At 40.8% G+C, this 25,443-nt stretch overlaps 1 protein-coding gene across 3 annotated transcripts in view; it reads right to left on the minus strand.

The window, feature by feature from the left end:
- Nucleotides 1-3,264: 3,264 nt before the first annotated feature.
- The window catches only part of sf3b2 (splicing factor 3b, subunit 2), a 53,863-nt gene continuing 31,684 nt past the window's right edge, over nucleotides 3,265-25,443 (minus strand). For all 3 annotated transcript variants that reach the window (XM_060897667.1, XM_060897818.1, XM_060897747.1), the window contains 8 exons: nucleotides 22,402-22,491; nucleotides 20,467-20,574; nucleotides 11,205-11,312; nucleotides 9,931-10,073; nucleotides 9,705-9,806; nucleotides 5,645-5,744; nucleotides 4,849-5,052; nucleotides 3,265-3,501 (listed from right to left, as the gene is read on the minus strand). In XM_060897667.1, coding sequence (XP_060753650.1) covers nucleotides 3,430-3,501; nucleotides 4,849-5,052; nucleotides 5,645-5,744; nucleotides 9,705-9,806; nucleotides 9,931-10,073; nucleotides 11,205-11,312; nucleotides 20,467-20,574; nucleotides 22,402-22,491 — 927 coding nt within the window. In that variant the 3' untranslated portion in view covers nucleotides 3,265-3,429. The remainder of the gene's footprint in view (nucleotides 3,502-4,848; nucleotides 5,053-5,644; nucleotides 5,745-9,704; nucleotides 9,807-9,930; nucleotides 10,074-11,204; nucleotides 11,313-20,466; nucleotides 20,575-22,401; nucleotides 22,492-25,443) is intronic.

A 25,443-nucleotide genomic window follows, 5' to 3' on the forward strand; every position in this document is an offset into this window, starting at 1 on the left:
GAGATGAGATGAGATGAGTTTGTCATTCCATTTGTAAAGATCATTCGTGGTTTTATTTATTTGCCGTTGGACAGCATGTTGGAGTAGCAGGTAGTGCTGCCGCCTCAACTCCAGGGCCGCTGGTTTAATCGTGACCTTAGGTTCGTGCCTGTTACTCCCACCTCCCAAATACATGCCACTGGAATCAGACTGCATGATATTTTTGTCTTTCACGAGGGTCACCATGTCAGATTAGGTGATCATAGTGCCATAAACACTTGCCCAGGAGACTGGCAATACTACAAGTTTGACCTTGACCAATCAATCATTGTTCATGTCTTTGCATGTTGTCAAGAAACTGCCGCTCATGACCCTCAAGGAACACGGTGTAGTTGTTGTCAAACTCGGTGAGAAAATACAAATCTGATACGTTCAACTTTTCATCAGGGAGTCATCGGGCGGCCCAGACACCACATCGCTTTTCTTCCAAGGCCTGTTTTATCATTCCTGACATTCATATTCAGGCCTGCGGCTGGAAATGTGTCAAAATGAGGCTGAAACCATGTTGCCTGATAAACCGCCCCGTATGTGGGAATATGTCTGTTGACGTGGCTCCAACATGGACCATCCTCACATTCAGGGTGTATTCCCGGGACTGACCCAAGGTCCCCCATGAATGATCAGGATAAAGCGGTTACTGAAAAGTGAGCGAATGTTTTTTAAATTTAAGAAACCCTGACATTAGATTAAGCATCAGTTACAGGCAACAAAGACTACTGGACTGTTGTGGCGTCTGAGAAAGATGCTCTCAGCAAAAGACCAGGCACATGAGCATGGAACTCTTCACAGAGAGGAGAAAAAAAAAAATTCTCTCCTCCGGCATCATGTACAGTCCCTTTCACGCATACTTACAATCCCATCCAACAGCCAGTTATTTTCCATGTCTGGTGTTCATCAGAAAAGAAAGAAAGCGCACAGTGCGTTTGCTCTGGTAGCCATCACTCCACAGAGCTTACACAAGAAATGTGTTTATTCAGTTCATCCAACTCGCACACAAAGCTTATAAATGCAATGAATGTGAAAATAGCCGGCTGGTGCTCGAGTGTTTGCTATCTTCCTCATGAACAAAGCACATTTACTACATTTGATCTCCTTAAATGGAACAGAGTATTAATTCCTGGTTTATGAACCTGAATCACTGCCAGGAGGCACTCTCAACGCAGCAAATAAAAGGAGAAGAGAGTGTGCGCCCTGACAGCTGCGACTTAAAAAAAAAAAAATGGCTGCAGCCACTTAACTCGATCCAAGATGAACAAACTCGAGCTGAAGTCCTGCACTGCTACACAAAGCTGCAGAACGGATCCTGTCCAGCTCAGAGCCAGGAGACTTCCTGATAGTGTGTGCGTATACATGGCCAGAGGTTAAGTGTGTGTGCGCGCGCATGCATGGAAGCGAATGTGTACTTAAGTTAAGGCCGTGTGTGAGATGGAGTCAGTTAAGTAGGTCAAGCTGAACTCCAGACATCAGGTGACTCACATTTCTAGCAATTCGGTGCACCCTCTGCTGGCAAAGTCTCCTTGCACACCAGAGCTTCACAAAATGCTGCTGCTTGACATTATAAATGATCTCGGGTGGGTTTCCTAAAAGCCTCTTAACACTAAGAGCATCTTAACTAGGAGTTAATGATGATCTTTGTGCTGTGATGCTTTTGGGAAACTCAAGACAGTTTGTTTTCGGCAGGAAAAAAAAAAAAAAAAATCCTGAATAACGTTTAAACCTCGTGTCACGTGTGCATCTTTATTAGGTACATCCATTAATACCCTGTCCACACTAGGGATTTTGTACCGATACGATACTACTTTCGTACCGCAACACCTGTCCACACGAGCAACTATACCGGTACTGTAGCGGTATAACTGTATCGGTACGAAACCCACAAATGTATGGGTTTCGTACCGGTACAGTATCGGTACTGTAGCGCTTCGCTGTAGTGTGGACAGATGAAGCAGCTCTGTATCGATACAAATATAATGCGCAAGCGAAAACGAAATGACCATGGAGCTACATGGAGCAAAGAAAGGGGGGAGAAAGGGAGGGGAAGAGAAGGGAAGAGGGAGAAAGGGAGATTCATTTTCTTTGTTTCTTTCTCAACTGCCTCGCGCGTTTTATACGGTTCGACTGAATAAATGGCCACCAGAAATACAGACTGTACATTGACAACAAAAAGCACACACGCGTTGTTTCATCCGCCATATTCTCGGAAGGAAGTTACTCGGTAACCATGGAAACATTTCGCGCACATGCATTTCAACTTCCGTGAAAGAAAAACGCAAACATTTCTTGCTAGTGTGGACAGATGCACTAAACTGTACCGGTATACTTTGTATCGATACAGTTATACCACTTTCCTACCGGTATAAGTGTGAACACAGCAATAGAGGCTTAGCTGATCATGGAAAGCCAACGATGCTGCCAGACTGATGGTCATGACGGCCCAAGAGTAGCGCCTGCCCCCACTGTCACGCGAGCAAGAGGCAGCAACAAGCAATAGTGTTTAAGGAGATCGTCAACGATGGCGTAGCTCACTGCGGCTCCGTCTAGTCCAGAAGGAACGATCTAAAGTGGGCCAACCTTGCATGATAAATATTGCAAGCTATATCCACCCTAGGAATACTGACCTATTTACCAGAAAGAATCCAAAATGGCGAGGAATTGACCAAGAAGAAGCGATTTTTGTTGAAATTAGTCCATAACTTCATTAATAATTAAGCAAATTTGGGTAGAAGTTATATGCACCCTAGGTACCCCGACCTTCATGCCAGCAAGAATCAAAATTGGTGAAGAATTAAGGGAGAAGTGTGTGGAAACTACTCATTAGGGCTTATCTTCATTATTAATTGCAATTATGCAAATTTATGCAGAAGCCATATGCACCCCAGGCAGACCGACCTTCCTGCCAAAAAGAATAAAAGTCGGTGAAGAATTGAGAGAACAAGTGATTTTCGTGAAACATGGATGACGACCAGACGATGGACAACACATGACGGCATAAACTCATCACCCGCTGGCCGGATGAGCTAACAAGTTGGCTTTAGAGGAACTATATTTTCACTGCTGATGTTTCTCATCTGAACTACACAAAGACGGGGGATTCTGGACAAGTGACTTTTTGCTTGCCTGAGGCTATCCCGCACTGCAGATTTGAAATTCTGCTTTAATTCGGACCCAAATGGCTATCCAGCATGTAGATGACACCCATTTACAAAAGAATCTGTGAATAACAAATAAAAATCACACGGATTTATTTTATTTACAAAAAAACACACTGAAACATGAAAACATTTGCTTCTCATCAGCTCACACATAGGACACCCTTATTTCTACAGAACTGACTAAAAGGAAAAATATGATCTCGGTATGATTATCGGTGGGCTCATGCTCGTCTCCGGTTTAAAACTTGAACTCTTTGTATTTCTTGGCACCGGTGCGAGTGTCCTGTGGTTGGCCTTTCCTCTTCTTTTGCTGTCGGATGCACACAAAAAGAGCAGTGAACAAAAAGAAGTCTGTAACATTTATAATCCTGCAGAGAAACACATTCCATTCCGTCAGTAAAGAAAAATTAGCATGAGTTTGAAACCTCTCACTCCGGTGAAATTGTGAAGAACAGACTGAGCACTTCAGTTACTGTTAAACATGGCTGTTTCAGGTTATTCATAACAACCCTGAAATTAAAATGTGACTTGAAATGATCGGACTCGTCGTGAAAATGTCTTGCTCGGATTGTGAAATCAATTTTTTTTTTTAAAAAGGTCAAGAAGTATTTCTCAGTACCTTTAAAGAAAAATAAGTCCCGTTGACAAAACCTTTCACAAGGGTAACTTTCCGACAAGTTCACCTGATAATCGTGGAGGTCGTCATTGTAACAGAACCTGCATGAACTAGCTAGAGAGCTAATACATACATGTTATTTCCCAGCTGGGAGGTCCGTATGGTGAAATACCGTGACCGAGGTCTTGAAAGTACTGACTGAGGCCCTCTGGGCCGAGGTCACGGTATTTCACCATACGGACCGACCTTAAGCTGGTAAATAATATATTTATTTTTACCAAATTCTAACAGAAAACGAGAGCGCCCGAAAGGGAAAACCGAGCCGCCATTTTGAATCCTCATTCACGGCTGTAATGCAAATGGCTTCCTCCTCGGTATACAAGTGCACTTCCATGGCAGGAAAAAAAAAAAACCCACTACATTTTGCCGCCTACGTAGTCCCCTATTTATACAAATAGGAGTCATTCAGGATTCAGCCATGTTTTTGCTCGGCGTTAGCAACAGTTACAGGTTTTAGCTTTCTCCTGAAATGTTTTCTTTTATTTCTTCTTCCTCAGGGTAGTAAAACTCGCTTTCGCGGTGAACACTGTCATTATCACTATCCATGCTGTAAAATGAATGCTATTCTCCTGAGAAATGCTGGCAAACATTTATAAGATTTTTGATAATCTTATAAATACATCTTATTAAAAAAATATATAATGTTTGTTGTTGTGAACGAGCGAGTCGCCAGAGGTCCGTAACCGAGGTCCGTACTGTAGGATACGGACCCGCTCGCCAGCCAATAAGAGCGCAGGATTTGGACCACGGAAAAAAAGCTCTTTATTTATTTATTTGCTCATGTGAACAAATTTGGCTGCTATTAAATAAATCATTGGGTATGAGGAGACGAATTGAGACTTGGATAGTAAAAGTCACATTTCATTCCCAGCATGCACCTTTAAATTCACATTTGTATTAACACAAATCCATGTGTCACTGCACACATTTCTGGGTAAAATCTAGTGTGAGAGAGATGAGACTGTGAAGCCGTGGCGGTACCTTCTGTTTGGCGGCGTGCTCAGCCACCATGTCGCTGAAGTCCTCCTTCTCCACCTGAGCCTGCTGCTCGCGCACATGCTCCTCGTATTTCTGCGTCATGGCCATCGGGTCGAGCTCCAGCTCCTCTGGGGCCAGAGCCACCTCCACGCCCTGAGAGTCTCCGCCCAACCCGGTCACCCCGGCCACCTTGCGTGCTGCCCCCGCCTAACAAAAAAGGGGAATTTCCCAAAAAAAAAAAAGGGAGAGAGTGAGAGCTAGCAAAAGAAATAGATCAGACACGGATGGTAAGAGCTTAAAAATCGGTTTATTCGTTAGTATGCACACTGATGCACTCAATCGCCCGAGTCATTTACAGTGTAAACACGGCCGGTCTGGAAGGATGGAGTCTGATTTCTAGTTAATGCAGTTCTGGGCTCACAGATGAACAGGAGGTGAGATTAGAGCATGGCATAACCCACAGAGAGAGAATTACTGCTCCCATCTGAGGACTAAAGCCTGCACAATTTAGGCAGACGATCAAACAGAGCAAACTGACGCTCCCGGCCTCATGCGTCTCAGTCACGCGCTTCTATAAAATCACAGCTTGCGTTGTTCTAGTTTAAAGGAACCGCTAATGATGTATTAATGGGAACAAATATTCTTTTAATGGGGCTTCAAAAACATCATAAACAGTTGCCTGATTGAGTAAAGTATTCCTCACATCATATTCAGCTCTCTGTACATCATATGCGTAATGATCCCTGCACTCATCTCTTTATCTAAAAAGTCCTTTAGTCGCGCATGCGTACACACTCACCGCAGACATGTCGTAGATGTGTGTGGACGCCATCATGGCCGATCCCACAGGGCCTGTTCGCCTCTCCGGCAGCACCGTGTACAGCTGAGGAGTTTCATTTCTGTTCACACGCACACACAGATGAGTTACACCACCACAATATACTAAATATTTCCCAGGAAACACAGTTCACAATTAAATAGTCCATCCTTAAAGCTTAGAACGTAAAAAGCAAAAACAAACCAACCCCCCCCCCCCCCAAAAAAAATCATTTTAAATAAATAGCTGAATTTAATGATCAGACTATTCTGGCTACTGTATGGCTATATGGGCGTGGCCCTATTTATTAGCACTTACAGCTAAAAATCAGTACTTTTGGTTTGGTTTATTTCATGCTGAATGCAATGAAACTAATCTAAATGCAAATAAATAAAAAGGCCAAGTGTCTGGGCCAAATGTAAGGCTGAAAACTCGTGTGATCGCCGCCTAAACAAACCACGCCGAGGGGGAAACATCACAATTTATTCTATTCTACCCACATTCACTGGACATGAGTAATTGCACACTGATTGGCTACTCTACAACTAGGCTATCAGCTCATATACCGTGAGCAGAGAAAAACAAAACGGCAGCGCGTGTTGCTGAACCAACCGAGGATGAAAAAAAAAAGCTACTAGAAAACAAAACCCCAAAAATGCTACAAAACATGGAATAATCTTATTTTTCAAGAATTATTACAGCATTTTTCACAAATTCCTCCGTCATTTCACCGGTTTGTTTGCAAATTTGCAAAAGATGAAAGTAAAAATGCTCCGTTTCTCAAAACCCAGTGAATGTGGATAGAATAAAACAGTTATTCCACTCAGTCTCGTCGTACATGGATTATAGGCGATTCGGTGCTACGCGCCTCGTCAGCCATCAGCTCATATACGACTCGATTTCGTGGAATAACTTCAAGAACTCAAATGTATGACGACTACACGCTGTACATGTGAAAGAACCCTCAGATGCCACACAAGCAGATTTATACAACTCAAGCATTGCTTTTACAAACAAGTTTTGCCACAAGTTTTCCTGCCTTAAAGGAGGAATTAAGGTACATTTTTTTTATAATCAAAATTCTATTTATCTCCTTTTATTAAATATCGGAATGCATTTCTGATCGCTATTTTGTCGCTGCTATAGCAAGTTGAGTGTTTGAAATGCGCTCTGTAATACATATATCAGTCCATATGTCAAAGCAATGGCCGTAAACGAGATTCGTTGAGACCTGTACGAGATATTGTAGGATGGAAGTAAAACGTACAGCGGAAATCAAAGTGACCGACACTGCGTCCGAAATCACTCACTTGTTCACTATCCCCTACTACCTATATAGGGAATTACTACTACAAAATGGCATCCTCACTATATAGTGCCCTATACAGTGAGTAAGGAGTGATTTCGGACACAGGGATTGTCAAAAGACGCACGCGCCCTATTTCGAATGCTGACGTAATCAAGCCGGAAGTTTTGTTTTGATAGCGATCAGGAAAGTTTGAAAAAAAGTAGGCAGTAATCGTCATTTAAACTTGTTTTTGTGCAATACTTCGTTTGGAAAACAGTTTTCAAAATGGCGGCACTGACCCCTGGCTGACACTTCACGTTTCGAGGTCTCATGAAGATCGTGTGGATAAGCGACGCCTCCCGTGGACCAAACGAACTACATTCAGCATGGCTAAAAACCCAATAGGCCGATAAGTATAATATTTAATTGCAATTAGTTGAGTCACGATATAAGGTTACTAAAACCGAAAACACAATTGAATAACACGTTAATTAAGAAATAAAGCAAGTTTTAAAATCACTTCAGTTCTCTTTTAACATTCTGATTAAAATTTACAAGGAGGAACAAGTGACATCGGCCTTGTGAGCGGTAAAGAGGACACGTTTTATTCAAGACTAGCCATACTCCATTTACCTAAAGTGAAAAATATTGACAAAAATACACAGACACACTGGGAAATCACCAGTTATTCATACCAGCTACTAACATCAGCGTAATCAGGAAGTGATCACAGATCTTATACGAAGGTCTCACATAGCCGGAATAACTTCACGGTAGACGATTTTGAGCCTTCTGGGACCTTCCTTTGGAATACGCAAGAGCCGGGGAGCTACTTTGACAACCAGGAGGGTGTGGCTTCGATCCCTGGAAAGTTTAGTCATGTTGAAAACTGCTGTGGGTCAAATGCCCGATGAATTCATCCGCCACAACTGTGAAGGCATCTGTGAGCATCCCTGAGGCACACGTAAGGCTTAATTGGCTATTGCAGCATTCCGTCAGGCTCAAAACATTTTCTGCAGGAAGTGAAAAGCTTGCCTAGGGGGCGTGGCTTTGCCGTACTGCAGCTGTGAAAACCATACACTGCCGTCATTACTGCAAAGCCATTAGGGCTGTAACAATATGCGTATCAAAATCGAAATACACAGAGCCACGATCCGTGTCGCGATACAAGGCAGAATCGCGGTACACCCTTTCAAACTTCTCCTCAGCCCAAAAACAGAGGCGCTTCCAAACTTCAATTTATGAATACTTTACTTTTTATTTAAATTACATTTTAAACTTACTTAAATTACTTTTATTTTTTATATCTATTAGTAAGTCGTTTTTTCGCCGACCTGCGACAATCTTCTGCGAGTCACGCAACGTCCACACTCGCCACTGGCAGAGCATTCATTTCTTTTAAGCGGTCGCCATTCTGGTTGCGACGCGGGGAGCGAATCTGTAAACAAGCAGCTCATTGGCTGGCTAGGTGTGCCACAAGCCAATCACAATCACTTGACCGGAAAGGCATGCAGTGTTGCCAGATTGGGCAGGTTTAGGTGCTTTTTGGCTGGTTTTGAACATATTTTGGGGTGGAAAACGTTAGCAATATCTGGCAACACTGAAGGCATGTCTGCTTGGGCGGAAGCCTTCTGCGGCAGTTACATTTTGACACGCGAGCAATGTTTCACCATAAAAATTCCGTAATTTCCATCTGTTTTCCGCAATCACAGAAAATCATTGGCCCTATGAGAGTGAGACAGTGAGAGAGCCACCCCCCCAAAAAAAAAATCTTAACGGATTTACACGACTTGGAAAAATGACTTTTTCAGAACCGAAAAAAACCAGAGCTTCCGGCTCAACAGTATTATTTTGAGAAATAAAACAATCTTTGGATATACATTTGTTCATTTTTGCATACATATTACTCATTCTCTGCAGTGGTCTGAATTATTTGTTATTAAATAGTTAATGTAAGTAAGTAAATGTTAATAAGTCAAATTTACTACTTTAAAAAAACATTTAAAAAAAAATCGTGGGCGTATCGAATCGTGGGTTAAAAATCGCGATACGAATCGAATCGTGAGTTGGGTGTATCGTTACAGCCCTAAAAGCCATACATCACTGCTGCGACTTCATTTACATATTTACTCCGCCCAAATTTATGCGACTGACCACCTCCAAAATCTACTGGAATGGCCACGGTAGCTACAGCCATGGTTCTCATGGATCAACCGGCTGTGTATGACCTTAGCATTAGGCTCCTTGGGCTTTAACACACAATCTCTCTAGCCGCTTTATCCTGTTCTACAGGGTCGCAGGCAAGCTGGAGCCTATCCCAGCTGACTACGAGTGAAAGGCAGGGTACACCCTGGACAAGTCGCCAGGTCATCACAGGGCCGACACATAGACACAGACAACCATTCACACTCACATTCACACCTACGGTCAATTTAGAGTCACCAGTTAACCTAACCTGCATGTCTTTGGACTGTGGGGGAAACCGGAGCACCCGGAGGAAACCACGCAGACACGGGGAGAACATGCAAACTCCACACAGAAAGGCCCTCGCTGGCCACGGGGCTCGAACCCGGACCTTCTTGCTGTGAGGCGACAGCGCTAACCACTACACCACTGTGCCGCCACACAACATAATACTTAAAATGAAATTATATATTTAAAAAAAACAAAAAACACTACATTCAAGGAACTTTGGACTCATTTGACCACCCTCCCCCTTTGATTTCTCTTCCTCACATACATTCACACACTCACCCATCCATCGCCTCTTCAATCTTCTTCTTCCTGAGCTCAATCAGTTCTGGAGTCTCCATACCAGCAGGAACCGAGGAGAAGCCTCCGGGAGTGATTAACCCGCTGAGACACGGACAGGCAGAAAAATCAGACAAGTTTTCACATCTCATAAGCTTAAAAACATCTTTATCTCAACATGCAGCATAATCAAAAGTGAGCACAACCTCTGGAGTAAAAGCAGCGTTACCTGTCGGCAGGTGTAAAGAAACCGGACTCGTCTGGTTTGTCCTCGTCGCTCTCTTCCTCCTCTTCTTCTTCTGAAGACTCTTCATCTGATGGTTCGAGCTCACCCCATGGGGTTCGGTCCACTTCCTCCTCCTCCGCTTTGGCCTGTTCAGGCAGTTACATTGTTAGCTTAAAGAACTAACAGATTAAGTTCTTTTTTTCCAGCTTAGTGTGTGTTGCATGACGAAAATACATGCACTTAATTGCAAACGTTATTTTCACATTCATTTTACGTACACATTTTGAAACAAAATGTACAAAATGAACAAACTGGAGCCACGTTTTAGTGGCTAAATCTCAAACAGTATGGAATTCTTTCCCTGTGTCTGAAATCGCTCACTCGTTCAACTTCTCCCTATCTAGGGAATTACTCTATAGAGGACTACACAGTGAGCTCACTGATAAAATGAAAAGACACTTTCGGACATTAGTCCGTCACGTCGTTATTTACATCAATACTGTCGCACAATTAAAACGTGCCAGATCAGTCGGCTGGTGGGTTTTCAAAATAATAAACACACGCATGCGTTTTTGTGATCAATCCATATTATACTGAGCGCATTTCCTACATTAATCAATACAAAGTCCCTGCATCTTTCAGTTCTTTTAAAAGATTTAAATCAAGGCTGAATACTTTCTTCTTCGCCGCTGCCTTTTATTCAATCCAATTTCAGACTTTTAATTTCTTTCAGCATGACCGCAATGCATGATGGGATATATTGCTTTGGTTAGTGACCATACATTGTGGGATACTTTGAGTGCACTATATAGGGTGTAAATAATCCTCACTAAGGTTTCAGACAGCGCTACAAAATGGCGTCCCCACTATATAGTGAGTAGGGAGCGATTTCGGACACTGGGTACATCTGCTCTCTTACACTTGTGCAGGAATTTTAACTGGTGTGTGTTAGCACAAATCTTAACGATGCTGGATTTTTACGAAGCTCTTGGTACAATGAGAAACGTTACTATGGGAACGAATCAGAAATATATATATTAAAAAAAAAATAATAATTCACTAGCAGGCTGAATAATGTCTTTGCTTAAAAACTGAAATGTTCACCTTCATCAGTGGTTTATACGATATGAAGATGAACACAACATGCATAATTAATGCTACTGCTAATACTGGCTGTGGAAGTAATTACAAGCTAATTAATATTTCAATGCACTCAAAACACTTAAGCAGCCAGGATGGAAATGATGGTGTGCATTAGTGGGTGTGTTGCTTCTTACTTGGAAGTCTACAGCGTTGGTTCCGAACACGTCACCGTAAAGAGGTTTTCCTGTCTCGTCCACAGGAGGTTTACCCCATCCTCCAGCATGATAACCAAAAGAGCAGTTCTGGGTGGAGAAAAAAAAAATAATTTTTTTTTTTTATTGAACAGCTACTCAAGGTACCAGACTTTAATTATAAAAAAAAAAATGATATAGTGTGTGTGAGATTATTAGTATAGGTAATCGTATGGTTCCTCATAAAATTAAGGATTAATTTCACGAGTGACTTTGAAATCACGAGTGAAATTGATCCTTAATTTTACAAGGAACCATACGATTACTTGTTTATAATATATGGGGCCAAATTCATACTTCGCAAGGATGAGAATGAAAAATATTAAAAAAAGTCAGAAAAAAGCCAGGGGTTTGGGGGCCTACAGGCACCCAGCGGGGCCCAGGGGGCAGGAGCTAATGATTTTTGGCTATTTTTTTTTTTTTTACCCCCAAAGCCATTAAATTTTCAGGGATGCAAACACAACCATGGTCCAAAAAAAGAGTGAGGTAGCGCGGCGACGCGGACCCACCACACACACACAAAATATCAGTCAGACAACAGTTTCAACAAAACAGAACATTTATTAAATTACTATTATTTATTAATTCAGTTCCCAATCCATCTTCAGTTCCCCACCCCAAAGTCAGTCCATCTTTACTCCTTTTTCTTCCTTTTCTTTGCCACTTCCTGAAGTTTGTGTAGTGCCTTGGATGTATGCACCACGAACTCATAACACACACACAGGTTACACATTACCATTTGATCACTCGATGTTCTAAAATAGCAGCTAGTCGGGTGCTAACGGTTAGCATTTTAACTAAGCCAGATAGCCACAAGCTTTAATAAGACCAATTCTTGCACGTATAGAACGGTATTACGGCACTTAAATATTATCTAGGAACAAAAAACAATAGTCATTAACCCATGTAGACACTACGTTGAGAACATATACAGTCATCATGCAACTCCTCAAATAACATTAAGTTTTCCAGGCGTTTTTTACCCCAAGGATAGGTCATGGCTAATATGGTTAGATGAAGGAGCCTAGGTTACGAGAGACAAAGTTTATTTATATATATATATATATATATATATATATATATATATATATATATATATATATATATATATATATATATAAATGAGTGATTCCACGCTTATGGGTACTGAAATGGGGACATGAACTTATTTTTTTTTTTTTAAAGATATTTTTTTGGGCTTTTTGCACCTTTATTGGATAGGACAGTGTAGAGACAGGAAATGAGCGGGAGAGAGAGACGGGAAGGGATCGGGAAATGACCTCAAGTCGGAATCGAACCCGGGTCGCCCGCATTCATGGTATGGCGCCTTAACCACCTGAGCCACGACGCCCCCATGAACTTATTTTTAAAAATTCACCTAAAACCATTTCTTTTTTTTATCATCAGGTCACAAAACATGTAATCTTTAATGAATGATATGTTAAAAGATAACTTTAATTTTCTGAGATGTAATAAAAACATATTTATATGCCAAAGAAGTGTTGTGGACATATATATTCTCAGTTTTAACAATGTAGAATTACTTTTTGAAACATAGGAAGGTGATGTTTTAGCAAATATAATTAATAAACATGTGTAGTAGAATAAACATACACATTCTTTCAATAAGATTTACATGGTATATAGCTAGATTGTAATTAATTTGTAACAGACGCGAGATGGACAATCGTAACAGAAGTAATGGAACAGACATCATTTTGGAACTCATAGGCTTGACTTTGGCATATAAATATGTTTTTATTACATCTCAGAAAATTAAAGTTATCTTTTAACATATCATTCATTAAAGATTACATGTTTTGTGACCTGATGGTAAAAAAAGAAATGGTTTTAGGTGAATTTTAAAAAATAAGTTCATGTCCCCATTTCAGTACCCATAAGCGTGGAATCACTCATATGCACAATTATTTTAACACTTGCGCTTTGATTGTAGACGAGTAAATGACTTCCACTTCAACGCTGATCGTTTACTCCCAGTCACCGAGGCTCCAAAGAAATACACACTAGTAGATGAAATTCAGCAAGTTGATAAATGAACACACCTATCTGAGGAAAAGCCCGGGAGTCACGTTCCTTAGCAACCAGATTGCCCAGCCATCGGTTCCAACCACTGACAGTGTAGCAGCTCGCAGTTTGTAACGGAACGCTGTTGATTATTATAATAGCAGCCAGCAGCTACACTGTCAATCTTACTATCTCTGCTGTCAATGGTTCCATATATCCACCAGGGGGAACCAAACGTTGTATGGTCTGCACAGTACTCGGGTCTATCATTAAGACCAGAGTGGATTACCGGAGAGCAACCCCCCCCAAAAAACCCCTCTTCGGATCTGCACGAATTACACAAGTCGCCCAAAATGCCGGGGGAAAAGCGGAATGCGCCGAAAAGCGCGCCGTTTGCATGCCTGAATTTTATCAGCAAAAAGTTGCAATGTATTTGGAAATAAATTCCCCAAATTCCCCTTCTTGGTGGACTACCACGTGAAAATGATTAATATGGTACAAGAGACTTGTTTTAAATCAATTCACATTTGATGATTTCAAAAAAATTAATCAATGCACCTTTTAATATAAACGAGCTCTACAGTATTATATTTCTGCATTTTTGCTATTCATGTCTTTGAATACTCCAATCCTTTAAAATGAAGTGCAAACCAGAAAAAAGTTCTATCATATAATTCTCTGAAGCTTTCTTCTGATGTTATCATGGTAGCAGGAGGTCTTGCATATTAAGCAGGCAACATTCAACATCACTCATCACTTCCCTTTCAGCTGCTGTGTGGACTAACTAGGTTTTATCTGGACAGGATGTTGTGTAATGTAATACAGATACCATATGGTCAGATGGTGATTTTGAATTAAAGAACAGGTGTGTACAATTGGCATTACATATTGGAAATTTATTTTTTTTAAATCAAAAACCAAGTTCATCTTGGCCTAAAAAATGTGGGCAGACGCTCCTGCGCGGCACATGCCAGCAATTCCCCCCCATGAAACAAGCAATAAGTAGGAGAGTTATACCTGGTATCTGTGTTTTTTGGTGTGTATGTGTGAAGTTCGATAGTCCTTGCCCCTCTACTAATGTAGTTTATCATGTCAGAACACAACGAGCAAAGTACTTTTCCTGGGACGTCTATTTTCTGTATGTGATCACCGAGCTTTGTTGTGATCGACATTGTGTTCTTTCTAACCAAGCCCATCAAAAACAGTTCTTTATTCCTGCACCTTTATCAGTCTCCCTCGCTCGATCCTCTTCTTCCTCATCTAGGACTTTTGCCATTGTCGATATGCTAAAATATCCCGCCTGAATACGTGCGTCTTTCCGATGTTACCAATGTGTATCGTCAAACAGTGTGTACAGTCGGTGAACGGCGATTGCAAGCCACGCGTGGAGAGCATGCGCACTTGTGTTTATACACTGCACGCAATGGGATTTCCCAAAAATTCTACCGCAAGCAAGTCGAACACTGTCGCAAAAGTGAATGTTAATTACGACATGTCAAAAGACTCGAGTGTGTAAACCCGGAGCCCACCAATTTCTCAATGGATTTACATCGCTCTCAAAAACGATCATTTTGGTCTGAAAAACTCGGAAATCCGCCGATCGGCAGAAAATTCTCATCCCTGACTTCGGAAGCCGTTCAAGTTCACAACGTTTGTCATTCACGTTTTCTGAACCAATCAATCAGGGCGCAGGACTATCTTGCACGTTTGAATCGGTTTCTAAAGCATCTTTCATCACGACTCTGTAGTTTTCCTCATTTTTTTTCCCTCACTTCTGCATAAAACTGCGATAGCACCTTGTCTAACTCACAGCATTCATATCCCATAGGAGTCATTTATTTGTCTTTCTGCGGCCCATTCCTTAAACACGGAAAGCCAAAAATTCATCCTTTTTTTTGTATTTTTCATTTGCAGCTTTCAATTGGTTCATCATTTCTTCATCAAATATAATAGCATTGCAGAGTCAGCCATTTTGTTGACAAAATTTGCTAATTTTTGTAACCGTAACCAAGCAACAAACGAGCCAATAGCATTTCAGAAATACGTCCCTGTGTTAAGGAAAAAAAAAAGCTCTCCTTGATTGACCAATCAGTATTGAGTAATTTGGCCCTACACTACTGTTCAAAAGTTTGGGGTCACTTTGAAATGTCCTTATTTTTGAAAGAAAAGCACTGTTCTTTTCAATGAAGATCACTTTAAACTAATCAGAAATGCACTCTATACATTGCTAATGTGGTAAATGACTATTCTAGCTGCAAATGTGTGGTTTTTGGTGCAATATCTGCATAGGTGTATAGAGGCCCATTTCCAGCAACTCTCACTCCAGTGTTCTAATGGTACAATGTGTTTGCTCATTGCCTCAGAAGGCTAATGGATGATTAGAAAACCCTTGTACAATCATGTTAGCACAGCTGAAAACAGTTTAGCTCTTTAGAGAAGCTATAAAACTGACCTTCCTTTGAACAGATTGAGGCCATGTACACACGTAGCCGGGTATTTTTAAAACCGAACATTTTCCCCCCCTCCGTTTATAAAAATGTTTTATCCACACCACCTCATCTTAAAAAAAAAAAAATCCCTTCCACACATAACCGAACATCTGCGTTTTCAATCACATTCATAAGCATTCCAAACCTGTAGATGGCATTATTTCCCCAAATCCTACCCCCTAATCACATCAGAATAGCCCTCTGTTGGCGTCACTTCCGCCTAAACATAAAACATGGCGCCAAGCTCGTTCGTCTGGACAGACTCGGAGACAGAATTGCTTTTAAACACAATTTTGGAGTATAAACTTCAAAAGACGCAAGAAAACGTTGATTGGGAATCTTGTCAAAGCAAATATGTGGACATATTGACCCTGTTTTTGGAGCAGTAGTTGGGCTTCTAAAATTAAACATGTAAATAGCACCTGCACAATAATTAACGCTTTCAAGGCACTACTCCGATCCATTACTCTTTGTCCATGCTTAATCTGGCTTCTGCAGTAAACAAAGGTCGCACGTTTGACGTCAGGGCAGATTTGTCGTCATTTTTTTGGCGCAGATTGTGACGTTCTAAAACGCAAAACTCCGGTTATCTCTGTCTACATGAAAAGGCATACACGGAGTTTTCAAAAATCTTCACTTTGCCCGGAGTTTTTTTAAATATTCGTTTTTGATGAGTTTTCATGTGGATGACAGGCCAAAACGTAGAAAAATATCTTCGATTTAGCAGATACCCAGCTACGTGTGGACGGGGTCTCAGTTTCTGGAGCATCACATTTGTGGGGTTGATTAAATGCTCAAAATGGCCAGAAAAATGTCTTGACTATATTTTAAATTCATTTTACAACTTAGGGTGGTAAATAAAAGTGTGGCTTTTCATGGAAAACACAAAATTGTCTGGGTGACCCCAAACTTTTGAACGGTAGTGTATGTGTTATAATACATATTATATGGACACTAGTGGTTTACTGTGAAATACACCACTTGTATTTTCCATGAGCTCCACCCGGAACACGGAGAACCAAAACCGTGACATAACACTCTTAAGGTCACTTGTGAGTAAATCAGTAAATTGTTTTGATAATTTGGATACCTTTTTTTTGTTAACGTGCCTAGATCATAAGAAAATTGCACGTTGGCTTAAAGACATGAAGTTTATCATCTTGTGTTGAAAAACTCACATTTCTCATAGGAAATACATCGCGGACTGGAGTAACATTTAAATAACGTTGGCTGGCTTTGGGTTTTTTTTCCATGGTATATCAGATATATTCCATTCAGCTAGCATGCCAAGCCAATATTATGATTATTATCCATACACATTCTTTTCAGGTCTTCAACACGTCTCTCTCTTTCAAAGTCTTCCATACAACGAAGTAAGCCTGGCGGCAATGTTTGCCACAGTCGCTCGCTAGCGCGGAAGTTTTATGTCTCCAGCATGTCTTGACAACCATGCAATATCAAACCATATTCAATGCTCATTCTCCATTGGGTAGTGATGTAATACACGTAGAATAAGCGATATGCTAAGGGGTCATCCATAATTTTCACCATTATCACGAGCGTACAAACTGTACGCCGGGGGGGGGGTTTAATGACCAGGCATACACTTTTTAAAAATGAAAAAATGATGATCTGTCAATGTGCGAATCGGTGGCCGCCATGTTAAAAATTTCGCGCCACATCGGTGTTGCCAGCGAGCTCTACACGCTTTCTTTCTTCAATACAACAACAATGGCTGACCCACATTTTGACTGCATTTACAAGTTTATGAATAGCAGAAATACCGCTATTCACAAGACTCCTTCAAACGAGTACAAGCAGTTTTTAAACATTTATTGTTTCCTGCATTCATCTGAGAAGCGGCAGGAGGTAGTTAGGGCAGGACAGGCTGCTTGGAAAGAATCAAAAACGAACGTTTCAAAGCCAAAACGCAACAGCTCCCCTTAAAAAGACAGTTCCTAATTTTCAAAAATCAGACCCTCCAGGATTTCGCGATGTTGCGATTTGCAACTTCAATGCAAATTCAACCAATCCCCGCAAATTCAGGGCGGTGTTGCAATTATAACCAATCACCGCAACTTTTCCGCAAATTTGACCAATCGTTGGCGTCGTCGACAAACTACCTTCCGCCTTACTTCCGTGTATACGTTCAAGAGAAGCAGCATGTGCGAGCAGTGTTGCCAGATTGGGTGGTTTTAAGTGCATTTTGGCGGGTTTTAGACATATTTTGGGCTGGAAAACGTCAGCAGTATCTGGCAACACTGCATGATGCACGAGTCAGTGTTTATATAGGCTTAAATTCTGTTACTGAAAGTGTGTTACGTTTACAGTGAAGGACTGTGTGCACTTTACATTATTTTTTTTTACTTAATACAGGAAATTAATGGATGCCAACATTTTTGCCAAAATGGTATTTTATTTTCCATTGTTTAGGCAGCTTCAGCATCATACTGTGAGATTCTGTTCAAATTGTTTTTTTTTTCTTCTATGAAGCCTGAGACATTTATTTTATTAGTTTATAATTATTGTTTAATTTAGTCTTCAGGAGAGACTGCCTGCACACAGTACTAGTATTAATAGTTTTTTTTTCTTACATGAAAGCTGAGGCATTTATATTATATTTTAAGGTAACTTCATGTTGTGCTGTGAGGTTCTCTGCACTTTAACTTTTGAACCAACAGGTGCATTTGGATAAGTAAAGCCTATTTTTCTGCATTTTTGTAGTCCTGGTAATCTTTTATATTGGTAAAGTTGTTTATAGGACCATTTCTCAGTGTCTTTGTTTTTTTTAATCAATAGTTTTTCAGTACTAACTTAATATTTAACATATCACTCAATTTTAATCACAAAAAGAGAAAACCGCAACAATTTCTCGCAACTTTCACTTCCTCCCGCAATGTAATCACAACAAAAACCTAAAAAACACCGCAACTTTCATCGCAATTTTTTGGAAAACCCCCCGGCAACATCAGACATTTTAGCCCGCAACAATCACAAAAAAGGCCCACGGAATCCTGGGGGGACTGTAAAACGAATCGCCTGCTTTCTATGAAAACTTCTGGACCCGTCTTGTGTCTTCTTTTCTTCTCTTGTGAATCTTTGTATTGTCCTGTCATCTGATTTTAATAAAAAGTAATACAAGACATGGTTTTATTTTGAATTCCTATTCCACGTAGATCCATCATTTTTTTTGTCCGCTAATGTACACTTTTTTTGGGGGGGGGTTGCTCAAAAGTCTACTCTTTGTAGACTCATGATAATGATGAAAATTATGGATGACCCCTAACAATACTGCATGCCATCAATAAACCCGCTAGAAGGGAATAGAATACGAAAAAAAAGTGTCCTGTATGCGTAATATTTAAATAATATTGGCTGGCATCGAGTGGTCTATCAAATATATTCCATTCAGCGAGCATGACACTGAACGAGTCGAAGACAAGTAGCTGAATGGAAAGTATCTGATAGATCACGAAAAAAAGCCAGCCAATATTATTATTAATGCACATTCAATGGAACAATTATAGATTTTACAAAAAGTTAAGAACGGGGGCCTTTCAGGTGTTCAGTGCAGCTTTCGCTTTCAAAATTCTCTCAAAATCTTCTGCCTTTAACAAAGCAAACCTGGCGGCCATGTTTGTTTACAAACTGTCCCAGTTGCTCACTTGTGTGGAAGTTTTACACGTAATACGCATCTTATTGCATTTTCAATTCACTGCAACAGGTTACTGCGGGCGCCGCTGGCAGAACAGAGAAATGCCGATACACTTCTCATTGAATATTCGCATCATGTTGTCTTGATGACCATGCAATGTCGTAAACCATATTCAACGCTCATTCTCCATTGGGTAGAGTGACGTGACAGACATAGGATAAGTGATACGCTAACAATATTGCATGCTATCAAATCAAATGAATGAAACCTGCTAGAAGGGAATAGAACACGTTTTTATTCCATTGAAAAAGTGTCCTGGAAGTATAATAATTCCCGATATTTCACTCCGATGAGGTCACTCCCAGTGATTTCCTGTTGACTGGATGCACGTTTGTCAACATGGTGAACCGGTTCAAAATTACGATTCTTCTGATTAACTTGAGGATTTTTTTTTGTGTGGGGATGTATCAATATATTATAAAGAACATTACACAGTGGCACAAAGATATGAAGTTTATCTTCTTGTGAATATGTTCGCCACTCAAACGTCATATCTTCGTGCAACTGTATAATCTCTATTTTTATACATTACATATAATTTATAATAAATGTTTTAAACACACTTTGAAGCCTTGTACTCAGATGGGTAAGCTTGACAATGTCTCAAAAGCATTTCCTTGTTCAACAGCCTTCATCTCTGGATATTTCCGTCTCCAAATTCCCACAAGCACTCAACTCAACTATGCATTTACACAAACCTAAAAAATATCTGGTCTACAGCGCAGGTTTCCGAGTCCTACAGTAGGCCATATCCTGCACATCCGAGAGTGTTTGTCCTTGTGTTAAAAATCACCCAAATCAAGTCAGTTGATTAGGTTGTTGATTAGATAATTCATTTAAGTAAGTGAGGGGGAAAAAAAAAATGTCCAAGTCAGGAAATATTCCATGACCAGGACTGAACCTGTGGTCTCCAGAAACCAGAGCATTTTTCTTTCATGGAGCTGGTGGTGTTTGGATGCATTTGCCACACACTAACCTCAGGAATAGGGGCGTTGAGGCCAGGAATCTTGAGATTGGGGTAGGACGGGGGAGGACCGTATCTCTGCATCGCAATAAGCCATGGAGGAGGAACCTTATGGGAGTTCTACAGAGAGAGAGAGAGAGAGAGAGAGAGAGACATTGTTATTCACAACATAGCTGTGTCAGAAATGGAGATCAGGGGAAGAAACGTATGACAAAAGTCTGCTCATGCATGCGCACGCAGTTTGAAAACAGCAGAACAAGCGGTTCTCCACATCTGCAGCACCCTCTGCTGGATAAAGTGCACCAAGTGTTGAAAAGGGTGGGTACAATGGAGAAAGGTACCATTTGTTGTTCTTCTCCGAACCAAATAACGGCACCAAAAACACCATGTTCAGTAGCGAGTTGGAGCATTTCATCTGAACAACTACACTCAGATTTAACTTAAACCCTTCACTGTCTGCTTAAAATATAAGCGGTTACCTAAAAATCAGGAAAAGCCTTGGTGTACAAAAACAGTCATTATTATTGTTCCATTTATTTCCCCAAACAGTGGAAATGATCACGTCCCATCACCTCCACTTATGTATAAATGTAATTTAATTTCACAGTAAAGATATTGTTCTTTCAGGATTTACTTAAAGGAGAACTGAAGTCATTTTTAAACTTGCTTTATTTCTTAATTAACGTGTTCTTCAATTGCATTTTCGGTTTTAGTAACCTTATATTCTGACTCGTATTGGCAACTAACTGCAATTAAATATTATACTTATCGGCCTGGTCGTTTTTTAGCGGTGTTGAATTTAGTTCGTTTGGTCCACGGCAGGCGTCGCTTATCCGCGCGATCTTCACGAGACTTGTGCGAGACTTCGAAACGTGAAGCGTCAGCCAGGTGTCAGTGATGCCATTTTGAAAACTGTTTTCCAAATGAAGTATTGCACAAAAACGAGTTCAAATGACGATTACTGCCTACTTTTTTCAAACTTTCCTGATTGCTATCAAAACAAACAAATCTTCCGGCTTGATTACGTCAGCATTCGAAAGAGGGCGCGCACGTCTTTTGACAACGTTGGCAGATGTCGGTCGCTTTGATTTCCGCTGTACGTTTTACTTCCGTCCTACGATGTCTCGCACAGGTCTCAGCAAATCTCGTTTACGGCCATCGCTTTGACATGTGGACTGATGTATTACAGAGCGTATTTCAAACACTCAGAACTTGCTATAGCAGCGACAAAATAGCGATCAGAAACGCATTCCGATATTTAATAAAATGAGAGAAATAGAATTTTGATGATAAATTTTTTTTTGCCTTCAGTTCTCCTTTGATATACACAGTTTGCTCTAGTTACCAGTAAATTTGACATTTGAAACAGCACAGTAATATTTCACAAATTATGAAATTGAGCTTTTTGGGACTGTGATAGGGGCGGCACGGTGGCGTAGTGGTTAGCGCTGTCGCCTCACAGCAAGAAGGTCCGGGTTCGAGCCCCGGGGCCGGCGAGGGCCTTTCTGTGTGGAGTTTGCATGTTCTCCCCGTGTCCGCGTGGGTTTCCTCCGGGTGCTCCGGTTTCCCCCACAGTCCAAAGACATGCAGGTTAGGTTAACTGGTGACTCTAAATTGACCGTAGGTGTGAATGTGAGTGTGAATGGTTGTCTGTGTGTCAGCCCTGTGATGACCTGGCGACTTGTCCAGGGTGTACCCCGCCTTTCACCCGTAGTCAGCTGGGATAGGCTCCAGCTTGCCTGCGACCCTGTAGAACAGGATAAAGCGGCTACAGATAATGAGATGAGATGAGACTGTGATAGTGGAGAGGCGGGGTCTCCTTCTACACCTGTGCCTCAAGTTGTGTGTGATGGGCGGAGGAAATATCTACCCTGATGAGCCAACACTAATATGCACATGGGGAACAAACACACCACGCAAACGAGATCAACATGATGAAGAACTCACAGGGCCAGTGGGCATGCCCAGAGCGATCCTCAGCTCATCAGACAGATCTCCAGGTTTCTTCTCCTTCAGCCGCGTCTCAAACTCCTTCCCCTGAGAGACGGAGCGCAAAGCAGAACCATGAGGAGGAGTCACACAAAAGGCACGAGAGAGACACAGAGCATGAATATACGAAATCCTTTTTCTGAAAACATGTTCCAGAGAAAGGTCAGCGCTACTCAAACAGTCGGCATTTTTTCACTCAGGGTACACATTTGGAGAAATAAGACATTATGCAGGTGTATTTAAAAAAAAAAAAAAAAGTCACATTTCTTGTATTAAACTTACATGTTTACACTAGTGTCATCGGATCACCACAGAGAACAATTTCTAAATTTTGTTTCCATGTTGATTCATTTTTTTATGCCTTTTTGGTCCATTTTGGCATGTTCGACTGTACACTGAACTATAGATCATACAAAACCCCACATCTCTAGTGCATTTTGTGCTACAAGATTGATATGAAATGATAATGTAGCATCTCTGCTTCATTTAATATATGCATATAAAGGAGTCCTTTATCACCCGGCAAAAATTTTGCAGTTCTTTAATAATGTGTCCGTCGTTATGCCAAATGACGTTTTTGGTCAGTGTTCTCAAAAAGGAACCCAAAAACTCAATCACGGATTCTTTTAATGCTATCCATTTTGGTAGTTTCAATCTCTATACACGTCGGAATAATGCACAGAAAAATGTGTTGACTGTAAGGCACCGACACCTTTCAGCGTTGATTGAAAAGGTTCACTGGGATAATGGAAAAAGCAACGTAGTCTCCGTAGCCCTCTCTAAACTCGGGGTTTAATCAGGGTTAAAGAATTTCCCTTAATGTTTTTATAATTACCATGAGAAGTAAAAGGTATAAAAATGCTTTTAGGGTTGTTATACAATCAGGGTACAAAGTCCCTGTTTTACAATCAGGGGTCCAAAATTCAAATTGATTCAAACTGGTTCTTGTACCAGTTTTTGGGTGTCTTCACACTTGGTCCCTTTCAGCCATCTAACCGAACTCAGATCGATGACTCAGCATTTTTTGCGCATATGTGAACACTCCAACCGTACCCAGACCCCTTTAAAGCGAACCGAACTGAGACCACCTCAGGAGGTGGTCTCAGTACGGTTCGCTAAAAATCAACGGTACGGTTCGCCTAATCTGCGCATTGTGAACAAAAAGCGCACCGGGTTCACTTCGCCTTTTTCACTGGAGTTTAACCTTCTTCGTTTGCCGTAGTTGGTCACGTGACTGTAGCAGGGAAACTCAACTTCCTTTTGGAACTTACCACAGCCGCTTTACAGTTCTCTGAACTTACTGACTGATGAGTCGGCCACAATAATATAACTATATTATAAATATATAATATAAATTATATAATAAATTTATTTTCCTTAATCCGCACTATTTTGATCAAAGAATACAGCAGGGCAAGCATGGCAGCAGACATTTTGATTCAAGAGAAAATTACCCAGAATTCCGTGCACTGGGGGTCTGAGGGCTCTAGAGGACCTGGTGCGAACAGAAAGAGGACTGAGGCCCCATCAAAGCTTAACTGGACCAGAAAGAGAACCCAGTCCTCTTTGTAATAAATTCACAGTGTGAACACAAAAAGAACCGAGTTCTTTTTCTGTTGGTCCACTTTTTGGTCCACTTAAAGAGGACTGAGTCTGGTTCCTTTAAAGGGGACCAGGTGTGAAAACACCCTTTAAGTGAAGGACAAGTTAAAGAACAGATTTCAGGTAATTTTTTTGACGTGTGTGTATGGTAGTTTTGTGTAATCTGCTATAAGATAAAGTAGATTAAGTGTAGCTTTAAGCAGGGCTGGGAGAAACAAATGAAGTGATTCTCGGAGAGGACTTTTTTTTGACAATTCAGAATCCACTACTTCCATAGTGCTTTTAAATACAAGGCTGTAAGCTTTGTGTTAGTTGTCTCTAATATTTATGTCCCAATATCTTGACCACATTTTAGGATGAAAATAATCATTTTAGATATGTTATTTTATATTGAAAAATTAGCTGTCTCGGAGAGGACATTTTTTTGACACAATTCCATACTAATTTGATCAAAATAGTCTGAAAACTTCCTGGCATTCAACATTAAAACTTAACTATGTTTCCAATGATATGGAACCAAATATGTGTTTTATGATATAAAGAATGATGTAAGTGCATCCCTTTTGGAGCTACCTGTGGTCAAAAAAGCACTTTTTCTAAATGACACGAGTCATTTTGCTAAATATGACATGTATTGCCATACATTCACCAAAAATAACGTTATCACCAAATTTTTTTTGCATGGTAAATAGAGCTATCACAGGGCTACAATAAACAACCAAGTTTATTTAGTCAAGCCTTTTGATATTGAAGATAATAAGTGTTAAATGTGGTTTTTAGCTTGCATACCCTGATTGCAAAACAACCCTTTATTCATTACAGACTTGAAGTAATTGCACCGAGTGGTGGTTTAATTGAGAAATGTAGTCTCCGTAGCCCCCAATTCTTCGTTAAGCGTTTCTTCATTAGAAAAGATATTTGATTCTTTATTCATACAAATGTTCATTCAATAAAGAACTAGGTAAAATATCCAAATCCCTTCTGTTAGCAGTATTTTTGTTTTATCGCAGCATAAAATGTGAAAAAAATTGCTCTTAGCGATCAAGATTCAAGAGTGTCATTTCATAATTTTCCAATAAAATAAATGTTATTTCCCAGCTGGGAGGTCCGTATGGTGAAATACCGTGACCGAGGTCTTGAAAGTACTGAGCGACGCCCTCTGGGCCGAGGTCACGGTATTTCACCATACGGACCGACCTTAAAGGAACAGTCCACCGTATTTCCATAATGAAATATGCTCTTACCTGAACTGAGACGAGCTGCTCCGTACCTCTCCGAGCTTTGCGTGACCTCCCAGTCAGTCAGACGCAGTCAGATGCACTGTCACTCCTGTTAGCAATGTAGCTAGGCTCAGTATGGCCAATGGTATTTTTTGGGGCTGTAGTTAGATGCGACCAA

This window comes from Neoarius graeffei, chromosome 1, assembly GCF_027579695.1.
Source record: "Neoarius graeffei isolate fNeoGra1 chromosome 1, fNeoGra1.pri, whole genome shotgun sequence".
In the NCBI taxonomy this organism is placed as follows: domain Eukaryota; kingdom Metazoa; phylum Chordata; class Actinopteri; order Siluriformes; family Ariidae; genus Neoarius; species Neoarius graeffei.